The sequence below is a fragment of the Sciurus vulgaris genome (assembly GCF_902686455.1).
Source record: "Sciurus vulgaris genome assembly, chromosome: 2".
NCBI lineage: Eukaryota > Metazoa > Chordata > Mammalia > Rodentia > Sciuridae > Sciurus > Sciurus vulgaris.
Genome location: NC_136462.1, coordinates 122317897 through 122331242, shown reverse-complemented (window position 1 = coordinate 122331242; position 13346 = coordinate 122317897). Strand labels below are relative to the sequence as shown.

The following is a 13346-nucleotide window of genomic DNA, read 5'->3' as shown; positions in this document are numbered from 1 at the left end:
TAGGCAGAATTAATATTGTCAAAATGGCCATACTACCTAAAGTGCTATACAAATTCAATGCAATTCCAATTAAAATCTCAATGACGTACCTTACAGAAATAGAGCAAGCAATTATGAAATTCATCTGGAAGAATAAGAAACCCAGAATAGCTAAAGCAATCCTTAGCAGGAAGAGTGAAACAGGGGATATCGCAATACCAGATCTTCAACTCTACTACAAAGCAATAGTAACAAAAACGGCATGGTATTGGTACCAAAATAGAAAGGTAGATCAATGGTACAGAATAGAGGACACGGACACAAACCCAAATAAATACAATTTTCTCATACTAGACAAAGGGGCCAAAAATATGCAATGGAGAAAAGATAGCCTCTTCAACAAATGGTGCTGGGAGAATTGGAAATCCATATGCAATAGAATGAGACTAAACCCATATCTCTCACCGTGCACGAAACTAAACTCAAAATGGATTAAGGACCTTGAAATCAGACCAGAGACCCTGCAAATTATAGAAGAAAAGGTAGGTCCAGATCTTCAACACGTCGGCTTAGGACCAGACTTCCTCAACAGGACTCCCATAGCACAAGAAATAAAAGCAAGAATCAATAACTGGGATAGATTCAAACTAAAAAGCTTTCTCTCAGCAAAGGAAGCTATCAGCAATGCGAAGAAAGAGCCTACAGAGTGGGAGAAAATCTTTGCCAATCATACTTCAGATAGAGCACTAATCTCCAGAATCTATAAAGAACTCAAAAAACTCTACACCAAGAAGGCAAATAATCCAATCGACAAATGGGCTAAGGAAATGAATAGACACTTCACAGAAGAAGATCTACAAGCAATCAACAAACATATGGAAAAATGTTCAACATCTCTAGTAATAAGAGAAATGCAAATCAAAACCACCCTAAGATTCCATCTCACCCCAATTAGAATGGCAATTATCAAGAATACAAGCAACAACAGGTGCTGGCGAGGATGTGGGGAAAAAGGTACACTCACACATTGCTGGTGGGGCTGCAAATTAGTGCAGCCACTCTGGAAAGCAGTGTGGAGATTCCTCAGAAAACTTGGAATGGAACCACCATTTGACCCAGCTATCCCACTCCTTGGCCTATACCCAAAGGACTTAAAATCAGCATACTACAGAGATACAGCCACATCAATGTTCATAGCTGCTCAATTCACAATAGCCAGACTGTGGAACCAACCTAGATGCCCTTCAATTGATGATTGAATAAAGAAACTGTGGTATATATATATATATATACAATGGAATATTACTCAGCCATAAAGAATGATAAAATTATGGCATTTGCAGGCAAATGGATGAAATTGGAGAATATCATGCTAAGTGAGATAAGCCAATCTCAAAAAACCAAAGGTCGAATGATATCGCTAATAAGTGGATGAGGACACATAATGGTGGGAGGGAGGGTTTAGTGTTAGGGTTAGAGTTAGGGTTAGGGAGGGGGGCAAGAATGGAGGAAGGAAGGACTGTATAGAGGGAAAAGAGGGGTGGAAGGGGTGGGGAGAAGGGAAAAAATAACAGAATGAATCAAACAACATTACCCTATGTAAATTTATGATTACACAAATGGTATGCCTTTATGCCATGTACAAACAGAGAAACAACATGTATCCCATTTGTTTACAATAAAAAAAAGAAAATAATAATAAAAAAAACTTTTAAAATATTTTCAGGTCTCTTTAACATCTGACTTAATAGAAGACAGCCAAATTCTCATATTTGCTTCTGCATTTCATTTGCCATGACAGATTGCTTTGATTACATACAGAATTTGCAAAAAATCTGTTTCATCCAGATTTATAGGTGTGGAAGGGAGGAGTATTTTAATAGCCATTTAGATAACTATGGATATTCTTTGCTACTATACCAGAGCAATAAGTGGTAATTTCTTAAAGGCTAGCTGCCATGTGGAATCTGAAACCATATCACTGAACTTTTTGTATTTGGTTATGTTAAAATCTACTGGTCTAGGGGCTGGAGTTGTGGCTTAGTGGTAGAGTGCTTACCTGGCACATGTGAGGCCCTGGGTTCGATACTCAGCACCACATATAAATAAATAAAATGAAAGATCCACTGACAACTAAAAAATATTTTTAAAAAATCCACTGGTCTAACTTGCAGTTTGAATGAATCCTTACTCATGTGTAATTCTGTATTATTATGCAGGGGGTCATTTGGAAATTGCTAATTTACTCAGTTATGCATATCTTCTAAATGTGGACACCATTACATTAAATAATATTTTAAAACCCTCTTGCTAATTCCACCAACAATTTTATGGGAAAAATACTTAACTATTAGGAAGCTGTCATGGTCACAGTGTTAAAAGTTTTTAAAAAGTTCTCATTTTTTTGACTCTTGTAGATCATACTTACTGGTGGTCTAATGTCTGCACTTAGATTTGAAAAATGAGGGGGGAGTGGAAAGGGCTTCTCAGGTTGGTTTATGTCTTTAAGATACAAAACACAGAATAACTCTAACACAATAGAATATATTTTTCTATGTTTTAAAAGTGAATCTCAATGGGGCATGGTGGTACACACTTGTAATTCCAGTGACTCTGGAGGCAGAGGCAGGAGGGTCACAAGTTCAAGGGTAACCTCGCCAACTTAGTGAGACCCTGTCTTAAAATTTTAAAAGTGTCCAGGATGTAGTTCAGAGATAAAGTGCTTCTGGGTTCAATTCTCAGTACCAATTTTTTTTTCTTAGTAATGGACATAACCTTGAAGATTTACAGATGGATTTATAGCTTGTACAAAATAGTTTCTCAAAATGCGCAAAATTTAGTAATTAGATGCACCTGCTTTGTTATTCAAGTTTTGGAAAACAACTCAGGGCCACTATTTTAGTATAAGGTCAGGTGAACTGGCCATGATAACTAAACATGTACAGAATAATCCTATATTCTTTGTTGAAATTTGGAGCCTTTTTTTTTTTTTTTTTGCCAATTGAACAATTAGAGATGGAGCTTCTGAAATTGTTCACAATTAAACTCAGTTATTTAAACTTTATGGTGAACCATAAGACATGTAAGTATATATTAGTTGTTCTTTTCTTTGACCTCATGTGTGCTCATTAGAGTCCTTATCCCAGACTTTTATAATTGGATCATTTCACATCAAATTCAACATCATCTTTTAAAAAAATAAACTCAAATTTTCAAGTGTTGAAAAAAAAGTTCTCATTTTTGTTTTAAAGTTTGAATTTTATTATTGGCAACAAATATTGTCAGTTGTTTTCCTGGCCAGTAACAGGCTTACTATGTTCACTTTTAAGAAAATATCTGCCAAGCACTCATTTGAATAATGAGTTGATCTGCTGGTTGTTCCTTCAAGGTGGTCTATGAAAGAGCACTAGTTAAGTTTCCTAACTCAACTTTTGCAACACAAACTATTTCACAAGTAATTTTTGTTAGGGCAACCATCAGACTATGTATGTAGCTGAAGTACTCTATATCTACTTCCCGTTTCATCATGAAGAATTTTTGAGAAGACAGATACTCAAAGGTTGAGATTTAATAAAATTTACTACTTCATCAAGGGCACTTTTAAATGAAACTCTTTATTCCCCTTAAACTCCTAGTACAATATCGTGTGATGGCTTTGATTTGTGCTAAGGTGTAAGTCATTTAACCCATGGTGAAAAAAACAAATGTCTTAGTATTTAGGTTAATTAGCTTTTTATTATGGTGACAAAATACCTGAGAAAATCGACTTACAAGGAGAAAAGGTTTATTTTGGTTTCAGAAATTTCAGGTCATGGTTACTTGGCACCACTGCCTTTAGGCCTTTGGCGAGGTAGTACATCATGACAGGGAGCAGACTTCTTACCTTATGGTGGCCAGGAAGCTGAGAGAGAGAGAGAGAGGAAGAGAGGAGGGTGCTGGGGTTCCAATATTCCCTGCAAGGACATACCTTCAGTAACCTGACTTCCTTCTACTAGGCCCTACCTCCTAAAGCTTCCACCATCTCCCAATAGGACCACCCAATATTATAATAATACCTATCACACAGAATATGTACCAATAGGTAATCCGGCCTTTAACAAATGGGCCTTTCATTGACATTCAAGACCCCAACTCTGGCAGTGTTATTATGAAAATAGAAAATTTTGTATGATCACCATTTGACCTTACGTGGACCATACTTTAAGAACCATTGGACTATTTTTTGAAAATGTTTTTTTTGACAAATAATGACTGTGTATATATTTATAGAGTGCAATGTGATATATACATATACATTGATATACGTCTGCATTGTAGAAAGATTAAACTAGTTAGTATATTCGTAACCTCATCTTCTTATTCTTTTGTGGTGAGGAGGTTTAAAATAAACTCTTTCAGCAATTTTTAAGTATACATTACATTAACATGGTTACCAAGCTGTGCAATAGATCACTAAAACATACTCATTCTAGCTGAAACCTTGTACCCTCCTCTTTTCCCACTGTATCCCAACCCCACACTGGCTCTCCTTCCATGAGTTCAGCTTGCTTTTGATTCTCTAGACTATTCATTATCCTTTTCCAGTCACTTGCTCTGCTTCTGTCTGCCATCTTCATCTCTGTGACTTTGCATATACTGTTCCTTTTGCCTATAATGTCTTTCCCAATCAGCTGGCAAAATCCTATTTCAATTTCCTTTTTGAGAATGCTGTTTTAAGCTGATTTAATCCCTTTGTCTGTTGTGCTTTTGTACCACTCTGTACATTTAACATTTATTGCACAGAGGGCAGAGGACCTAGTACTCTTAAAGCATCCATGTGTCAGACCTTGTGTTAAGCCTACTGTATGTTTTCTCATGAAATCTTCAAATCAATTCTATGTGATAGGTATTATTATAATCCTGTTCAGTGAAGGCCCAGATGGATAGTTGAGGCTAACGTCAAACCCAAGTCCATTATTTCAGCAGTGTCCTTTTCCCTATTTGTTCCAGGCACATACTCAACTTATGTTTTCTGAATAGTCTAATAAATGAAATTAGAAATAATCTAATTCCATAATGAAAGGCTCTATAAAGTCTTTCATTTTTCAGAGCCTGGGGTCTGGCCTTCAGCACAGTATTTTTTCATTCTTTATTCCTTATGACAGTTTAGATTTAGAATCTTCATTTACTTATAGAAAAACCATATTTTCATTTCTTTCAGCAGTGTGTTCCCAGCCGTGGGATGGTAATTTAATGATCACACTGCCATCAAGCCAGAAACACAAATGTTGACATTTGATTGTAATGTTTTCCCTCTCAAAGTTGCTAGAAGTAAAAACCAATGGCATATCCAAGCAAATAAGGTAATTATTTAAAAAGCAAATGGTGTATATTTTTCAATATGCATATTCATGTATTAAGCTTTTCATGTTAAAAATAGTTTATTGAATACTTCTTTTTCTTCTTACTCTGTACATTATGAAATGAGAAATTTTCAGTGTGCCCCTAAGAAGGAGCTTAATATTTCAATAATGGCTTTACTTAGACTACAGAATTGTTATCTTTAGAATGGAGATGAGACCACTGGTTCTAAAATATGGCCCAAGGACCAGCAGCATTAGCCTCATCCAGGAACCTGGGGGTGGGGCTCAGCAATCTGTTTCCATAGCCCTCCAGATAATTATGAAACATGGTCAAATTTAGGCATCAAGGGCCAAATCGACTGTGTCATGTTACATATAAAGAGTTGATAAATTTTTTAAGATATGACTGGTCAGTGTATAACAAAATCTGTGAAAATATAAGCTGTATAGTAAAGGGATCTGCCATGCCCAGAGTCTGGGCTGCCTTCAAGCCCACATATAGTGGAATGTAGCCCAAGGAGAGATCACATCCTCACAAGAGAGGCCAAATCATTCCTTGGCTCTGCCTCCCAAGGTGTGAACACGTCCACCACAGCAGTACTTAATTAGGAGGAAAGCTGTTTATTGATCTGCAAGGTCATCTGTCATTCCCTCCTAGGTAACTCTAACCAAGTGCTTTTAAATTGCTTCTTTTCTAAATAAAACAGAAACCTGTAGTACATGCATTTTATTGCTACTGGCTTATAACATTTTATCACTAAGTATGTAAAAATGGACTATGACTTTCCAATAATAAAACTATTCTGTTCAGGAATATATTACCACTATTCTAGTTACTTTGTTATTACACAGATTTAAGGAAAATGGGCTCGCTATTATTTTGACCACTTATTTGGAGGTATGTAAACAGTTAATTTTAATGAATAATACATATAAACTTCCTAGCATTTTGCTAGGAAAAGTAAAGGCATTAACTGTTCACTTCATTTTTATTTATACTTTTCTAAAGAAAAACTGGTAAGAGAATTTGCCCCAATAATCAGAGGTTGATGTCTTTGCAGAGAGAAAATCAGGCCAGGTAGAAATGGTTTATTATCTGCCTCTATATAAGTAGGGAGAAAAACTCAGAATCAGAAAAATGAAATACTCAGGGCATATCCCTATTTGTCAAAAACCTGGAATAAACCTCCTTATTTATTGGCAGTTAATTAATTTTGTTTATAATACAAATGAGAAAGAAAAACCTCCTGACTATAAATGTTTACATGAATGATCACAAGCCAAAACAGAACAATTTTGTTTGGTTTGTGTGTGTGGGTGGTGGTGGTGGCAGGGTGCTGGTGATGGAACCCAGGACCCCATGAAAGCTAGGCAAGCACTCTACCACTGACCCATATCCTCGGCCCTTTATTTGATCTGTGTTCATTAATAATGCAACACACTTCAGAAAGGAAACATTCTGTGTAGAATGACACAGATCAGAGTTTGAATTTCAGCTCTGACAAGTACTAGATGTGCAATTCTGACCAGTTCTTAACTTCTCTGATTTTCTCCTTATCTGAAGAATCAGTTATAGGGTTCTTAAAGAATCCTTATGGGGTTTTATAAGGATTTGAGAAAAATATTTGAAACATGTCATACACAGAATAGGAGATCAATGAAAAATTATTAAGTTAATAAAACAAACTAATGCCTTGAGAACTCATGAGCATATAATCTGCCTAGCCAGACTGAGGGTTACACCACAGGGTCTCAACCTCAATAACCTACTCCTGTTTCTCCTACATGTTAAATATCTGTACACTATTTGTTCTTGCTCCCCTCTTTTTCCACAACATTTGAAAGGAATACAGAAAGAGGCAGCAATAAAAAAAAAAAAACCAAATATTCCCTTAAAATAAAGTAATGCATAAAGAAATAATGCCTCAATGAAAGCCAAACAGAACTGCTTATACAGTTTTATTTCATTTACAGTGAAGGAAAGAGCATTCATTTGACTTTGTTTCTTCCTCACACCACCACAGCAATTCAGAACAATGTATTATTTATTTCTGTTATGGTGCTATGGATTTTTTTTTTGTTGTTGTTGTTGTTAAAGTCCCTCTGTATTCACTACAAAGGAGCAGGCTATTTTAGCTAGAGATCCAGGGCCATAAACCTTGTTCAGTGCAATAAGAACACTTCAATAATATTCAAATTTTGGAATGCAGTTATAAAGATGGATGATGGCCACAGAGTGCTACTTACAAAAAGGAATGGCTCTTATGCAATCTTAAAAGATATAAAAAACTTAGCACCTGAAAATGTGTTTAAAAAATTCGCATATTCTGCCAGTCTATTTTACATACCTGTGAACCTTATCAGGAATCTGTGATGGAGAAGAATGACTACTTTTCTTCTTTTCTGAGTCCCGTAGTAATGGATCTTCTGTTCTACCCTTTTCTGTGACTGCTGCCTGGTCAGCCCTGGCCTTACTTTGATCCACACTGAGCTGGTCCTGGGCAGGGTCACACCTGTACATGAAGACAATGGCTGGCTTCTCACTGGACTCTCCTTTTGCCTCTGTGAACCAGTGATGGCGCTGAACTGGAGGAGGAGGCAGCATGTGGATGACTGTGCCATCGAGGCCCACCAGTTTCCCTTTCTCTCGTTCTTTCTCTTTGTCATCTTCCTCATCTGTTTTCCGGCGGCGGAAGAAGCTTTTAAATGAGATCCAGCGTTTAGGCTTTGCATCAGCTGCCCGCCTACTACCTTCAGGGTGCAAGACTGATTCAGCTTCTGTTGATCTGGTAGGGCTGGTTGGTTTGGTCCAGTTGGTAAAATGCCTCTGCAAAAGGTTACTTGCATGGTAAGGGGAAGAAGTAGAGCGTGGTGGGGGAAATGGAGGTGGTGGCTCACTTTGAGGGCTGCTCACTAATTTAGAAGGAGGGGAGGTGACTGGCTTTGAGAATAGGTCTTTCTGTACTTTAGTGGTAGGACTTTCTGTGGTCAAAGGTGCTTCAGTTTCACCACTAGGCTGAGATGTGAAGAGAGACTTGGGTCGGACTGGTGTACTCTTAGGTGTACTCTTTGCAGCACCAGCATCTGGAGGAATGGCGTAAAGTTCTTCCACACTGCAAGGCTTGGGGCCAGACTGAGGTGTTTCTGGAGGAGACTGGGGGGGTTGGATAGCAGCCACAATCTGGGAAAGCACTATGCTTGCTTTTTCCCTGGCGCTACCACTGTTGTCTACCAGCTGAGGCTCCTGTGTGACTTCTGTTTTGGCCACAGGTTCTTGAGTGGTTCTCTGGATTTTTGTTGGGGAGCTGTGGCTGGAACTGGAACTTCTCTGTGGGGAAGACTGACCTCTGTTGAGGCAGTTGTTAAACTCCTGAACCTTCTGAGCCACTGAGCCCCTTTTACGCTCTGTGCTATTTGAAAACCCTTTGGCTTGGGGACATTCAGTAGGTTTGCTAGTGGCATCAGATACTTTGTTTTCACTTTCTATTTCTTCATAAGTATGGCTTATTACACTTGTGGTTTTTTCCTTGACTGAGAGTTCTCCACTAGTTCCCAGAAAACTTTTGTAGATGGCTAGATTGTCATATGCATTTGGATTAATAACAATGGGAACTTTAATAGCATTTTTGGAACTCCGAGCATAAGTTGGCTCGTCATGAATAATAATTGGAAAAGGTGGCATACCAGCGTTGTTGTAACTATTAAATTTTATTTCAGACAAATTAGGTGACTTAACAGGGATGGTTTTAGAGGAAATGTTTGTAGCTGTGGGTGAAGTAGGTGCTGACTTGTGACAGTTTTTCCTTAGTGGGATATTTGGTCCAGTTCCACCAGTAATTAATTCCACTTTAGGGATCTTTTGTCGTGGACTGGTGCTGGAAGTCCACACTTCCTGGTATCGAATTGCACTGGATTTTTGGAAATGGGCACTTATCTGTCCCGGTGTCAATGCGGGTGAAGACACTGGGGAGTTTGGAGTAGAAGATGAGCTTTTTGTCTTCGGGCTATTAACAGGGCCCTCGAGGTGCTCACTGGCCATGGCTGCTGACACATCTACGACAGTATATGGCTTGCACAATGGCTGTTCCAGATTTACAACTCGGTAGGGCTTTGCTTGCTCTTCTACAGGGACGAGGTTTATGGTTACTGCTTGTCCAGCAATATCTGTAGAGGCTTTACTTTCTTGTTTCTCAGTTTGCACAGCTATCTTGCCATCCTTCTCCTCTAATCGGAGAGCAAGGACTGCTTTGTGTGTCTCTGGAACTTTTACTGAGCTTTTGGAAGCTTGTGATGATTCCTTCTCCAGATTATTACCAGGGATGCTTTCATTATTGGGTTCAATTTCCTTCATGTCCTTAGACTCTCCTGGATTACTAGGAGATAGCCCCCCATTACAAATCTTCTGGGATAAACTACTGGCTGTCTCAGAATGAGATTCTTCTGTTAAAGAAGAATCTGGTGATGTGGAGTCAGATGACACCATGCTCTGAATGCTTCCTTGACCATAGGAGACTACAGAATTTTCCTCATAACCATTCAGGATTTCATCATAGCTGTCATCATAGTCCACAGCACAGATTCTCTGGAGTGACTTATTTCGTAGGGGGATGGTATTCCATTTTTTGTCCACAAAGAATCGAACAGGAGACAAAGTGTTTGCTCTAAAGTTAGCAAAGCGTGGTTGACCCCTCATGCGAATCTCCATGGCCAGTAGCTCTTCATCACTCTCATCCCAGCTTTCGTGCTCCTCCTCCATGTTACTGAAAAGTACATCTTCCTCACTCTCCTCGCCACTAGAGAACTCTGGGTAGCAGAACCGGCCCCCTTCATTACTGATTACTTCTGTGCTCCCACTCAAACTAACGTGTTTGCCCTGAGTATCCTTGATGCCACCTATCATGCAACTTGGAGGAAGCTTTCTTTCCAATGATCGTTTGTAGCAATCATTTATTCTTCCTAAGAATGTTTCTCTGGAGTTTGTTTCATTTCCTCTAATCTGAGGGTTGGTGTCCAAACCTGCTATCTCTTTTAACACTTCAGTTAGCCCATTATTGTTATTTGATATCTTCTTTGCACTATCATTATTGCCATAAGGCTTAGGAACATGGCTAAATCCTTCAATATCATCTTCATTATTATTGTTAAGTGGTTTCTGACTCAAGGCAGTCCTGTTTCGGTTCCACCCCACGATAACAGGTTTGTTCTCACAGTGTTCTTGGATGTTAAGCTCAGCACACACACTTTGCCCATCTGCCACCATCATAGTGGGCTTCACAGCTATAGTGGGTTTTTTAGCCACAGGAGGCCGGAAATTTCCGGTGTTCCTGACACGGTGGTTATTACTGTGGTTAGCATTAGTTTTCACATTGCCATGGGTGGTGGGTGCCTTCTCAGAGTCCGGGGGGAGTTGGTGCAAGCTTTTAGGTTTAAAGCAATTCTTGCATTCACCAGGTTTCCAAACGTGTTCAGTGAAGGTGTTACAAGCAGACATTTTTAAAATTAGAACTTCACAGACAATGCTTTTCTTTCAGTGCATAGCAAAACGTTCATCTGTTAGTTTTCACCTCCCCTAAATTATTACAGTAGCTCTTCTAAGTATGATCAATCTGTGGAGGAAAAAGGGAAAAATAATCTGAATGAAAAAGGCACTAAGAGGCTTAACGTTATAAATGACTTGAAAAAACTGTTTTTTTCTTTAACTTTTCCTTAAATTAAAAGATTGAGAGATGAGCTAATTTGGGGGCTTCAGAAATATCCTTTTAGCCAATCTGCATCTTAGAAAGTAAGCCTCTTAATTAGAACTCTGCACTCTTTTTGAACCAAATATAATCTCTGGTTTGATATTTCTGTGGCAATGATATGGCATTCCTCTCTTGGAAATTGTGTGTGTGTGTGTGTGTGTTTGCATTGCTAGAGATCCAACTGAGGCTAAGTGGTCTACTGCATAGCTACATCTCCAACCACCTGAAAATGCCTTTGATACTGCTCATTCTATTATCAATCTCTCTAATATTTCTTAGTCTTTTATGAGTTCCTCTTCTTTCAATACCCCTTGAAATTTTAGTTATTTTGTAGACTCTTTGAATTCAAGGCATTTAAAATGAATCCTCTGGCTACCTCATCTCTCAACTCCAAGTAATTTATCTCCTCTAACAAGTCCTCCTCCATATCCCAAGTCCTTTCTTTATCTTATATTATAGCTAATGTCATCACCATCCACCTAGACAGTTAAATGTCAACCTTCTGATCATCTTTGACATCTTTCCTCCTACTCCTAACTCCAATCCTTACTAAACTTCCTAAGTTAGTCATGTTAATTTTAACTTGTTGATCTTATTTTATTACATTTTATTGGAACCCATTCCTGCCATTATCACACACTACTAGTAGTTCAGATACTCACTATCTCTTGCCTAGATAAATGTGATAAGTTATTAACTAATCTCCATCCTGTGTAGTCTCACCCATTTGAATACAGTCTTTATTTCCTTTGCTACTTAAAATGTGGATCTCGGGTAAGCAGTACCAGTCTCACCTGGGAATTTGTTAGTAATGAGACCCAATTCCAGACCTAATAAATCAAATCAGAATTTGCATTTTAATCTCAGGTGATTCCATTATTTTACACTACTATCGGATTTAACTTCCTAAAATGCTACTACAGTCATCATATTAACCAGCTTAAAAACTATTCTGTGACCATTAATGCACTGGCTCTTGAATGTCAGTGTGCACACTGGGGGATACCAGCTCACCTAGGGAATCACTGTAGATCTACTTAGTCAATCTTTGCGGGAAAAAATCCAGGATTCTGAAATTTTAACAAGTTCTCCAGGTAATTTTAAGTGCAGTGAAGTGTTAGAACCTCTGAGTTACAGGATGCAATCCAAGCTCCTTACCTTTCAAGATGTGATTCCTGCCTCCCTTCCACCTCATGTCTTAAAAATCAACCAGTCTTACACTCTCAGTTCCACTTAATAATCCATTTTTCTTTGGATTATTAAAGTCTCTTAGATATGCTTTTATGAACAAGTGCTTTCATTTTAAATTGTTTCCCCACTAGTTTTTGAGTTCTGTAAGTCTATCATAATGAACACTGGTGATTAAACGTGCTGTTTTTTACAGGTTTAGAACAATGAATCTTGGGGTTCTCTCTTGTTTGAGGCTCACAGCTGCTGTTATGGTTTAGATAAAGTGTGCCCCAAAAATTCACGTGTGAGAAAGTGCAAGAAAGATTAAAGGTGAAACAATTGAGTTATTAAAGTTTTAACCTACTCAGGGCATTAATACACTTGAATGGATTAACAGGATAGTAAATATGGGCAGGTAGGTTGTAGCTGGAGGAAGTGGGTCACTGGGGGGGGCATGACTTTGGGGTGTATATTTTGTCCTTGGTGAACAAACTCTATTTCTTGGTGGCCATGTTGTGAGCTACTTTCTTCTGCTACTTCTTGGTGGCTGCTGTCTTCCACCAAACACTTCTGTCATGATGCTAAGAATTCTTTTCTGTTTTTAAATAGTTGAAAAAAAATCAAAAGAATAATATTTCATGACTGGTGAAAATCATATGAAATTCAAATTTCAGTGCTTACAAATAAAGCTCTATTAGAACACAATCACACTCATTTGTTCACATATTGTCTCTGGCTGTTTTTGTGCTACAATGGAGAATTGAATAGTTATGACAGTGACTAATTTGCAGTGCTTTTGGCACTCCACATATTGCAGGTATGTACCATTTCCACTGGTACCTGAACCATCTGTGTAAAAAGACATTTATCAAAGCTAAAACATGAAAGATTTCATTACAGATATGCACTAATAGATGAACATTTTAAAATCAATTTGAATAAGAGGAAACACTAACCTTGAACCCTAATTAAGCAAAATGTTATTTATCTTCCCCCAAAGAATCCCATTCTTCTTAATTAGATTAGAATATTTCATTATATTGTTAAATTCCATCAAAAATCGGTAGAAATTTGTATTTTCTCTTGTTACGCAAGCACCTAAATAACATCTTTC

The 13346-nt window shown here is 38.0% G+C and overlaps 1 protein-coding gene across 2 annotated transcripts in view; it reads right to left on the bottom strand.

Annotated features, from left to right (window-relative positions):
• PEAK1 (pseudopodium enriched atypical kinase 1) overlaps nucleotides 1-13346 on the bottom strand; it is a 165421-nt gene that overhangs the window by 63361 nt on the left and 88714 nt on the right. For both annotated transcript variants that reach the window (XM_079128856.1, XM_079128855.1), the window contains one exon: nucleotides 7670-10927. In XM_079128856.1, coding sequence (XP_078984982.1) covers nucleotides 7670-10812 — 3143 coding nt within the window. In that variant the 5' untranslated portion in view covers nucleotides 10813-10927. The remainder of the gene's footprint in view (nucleotides 1-7669; nucleotides 10928-13346) is intronic.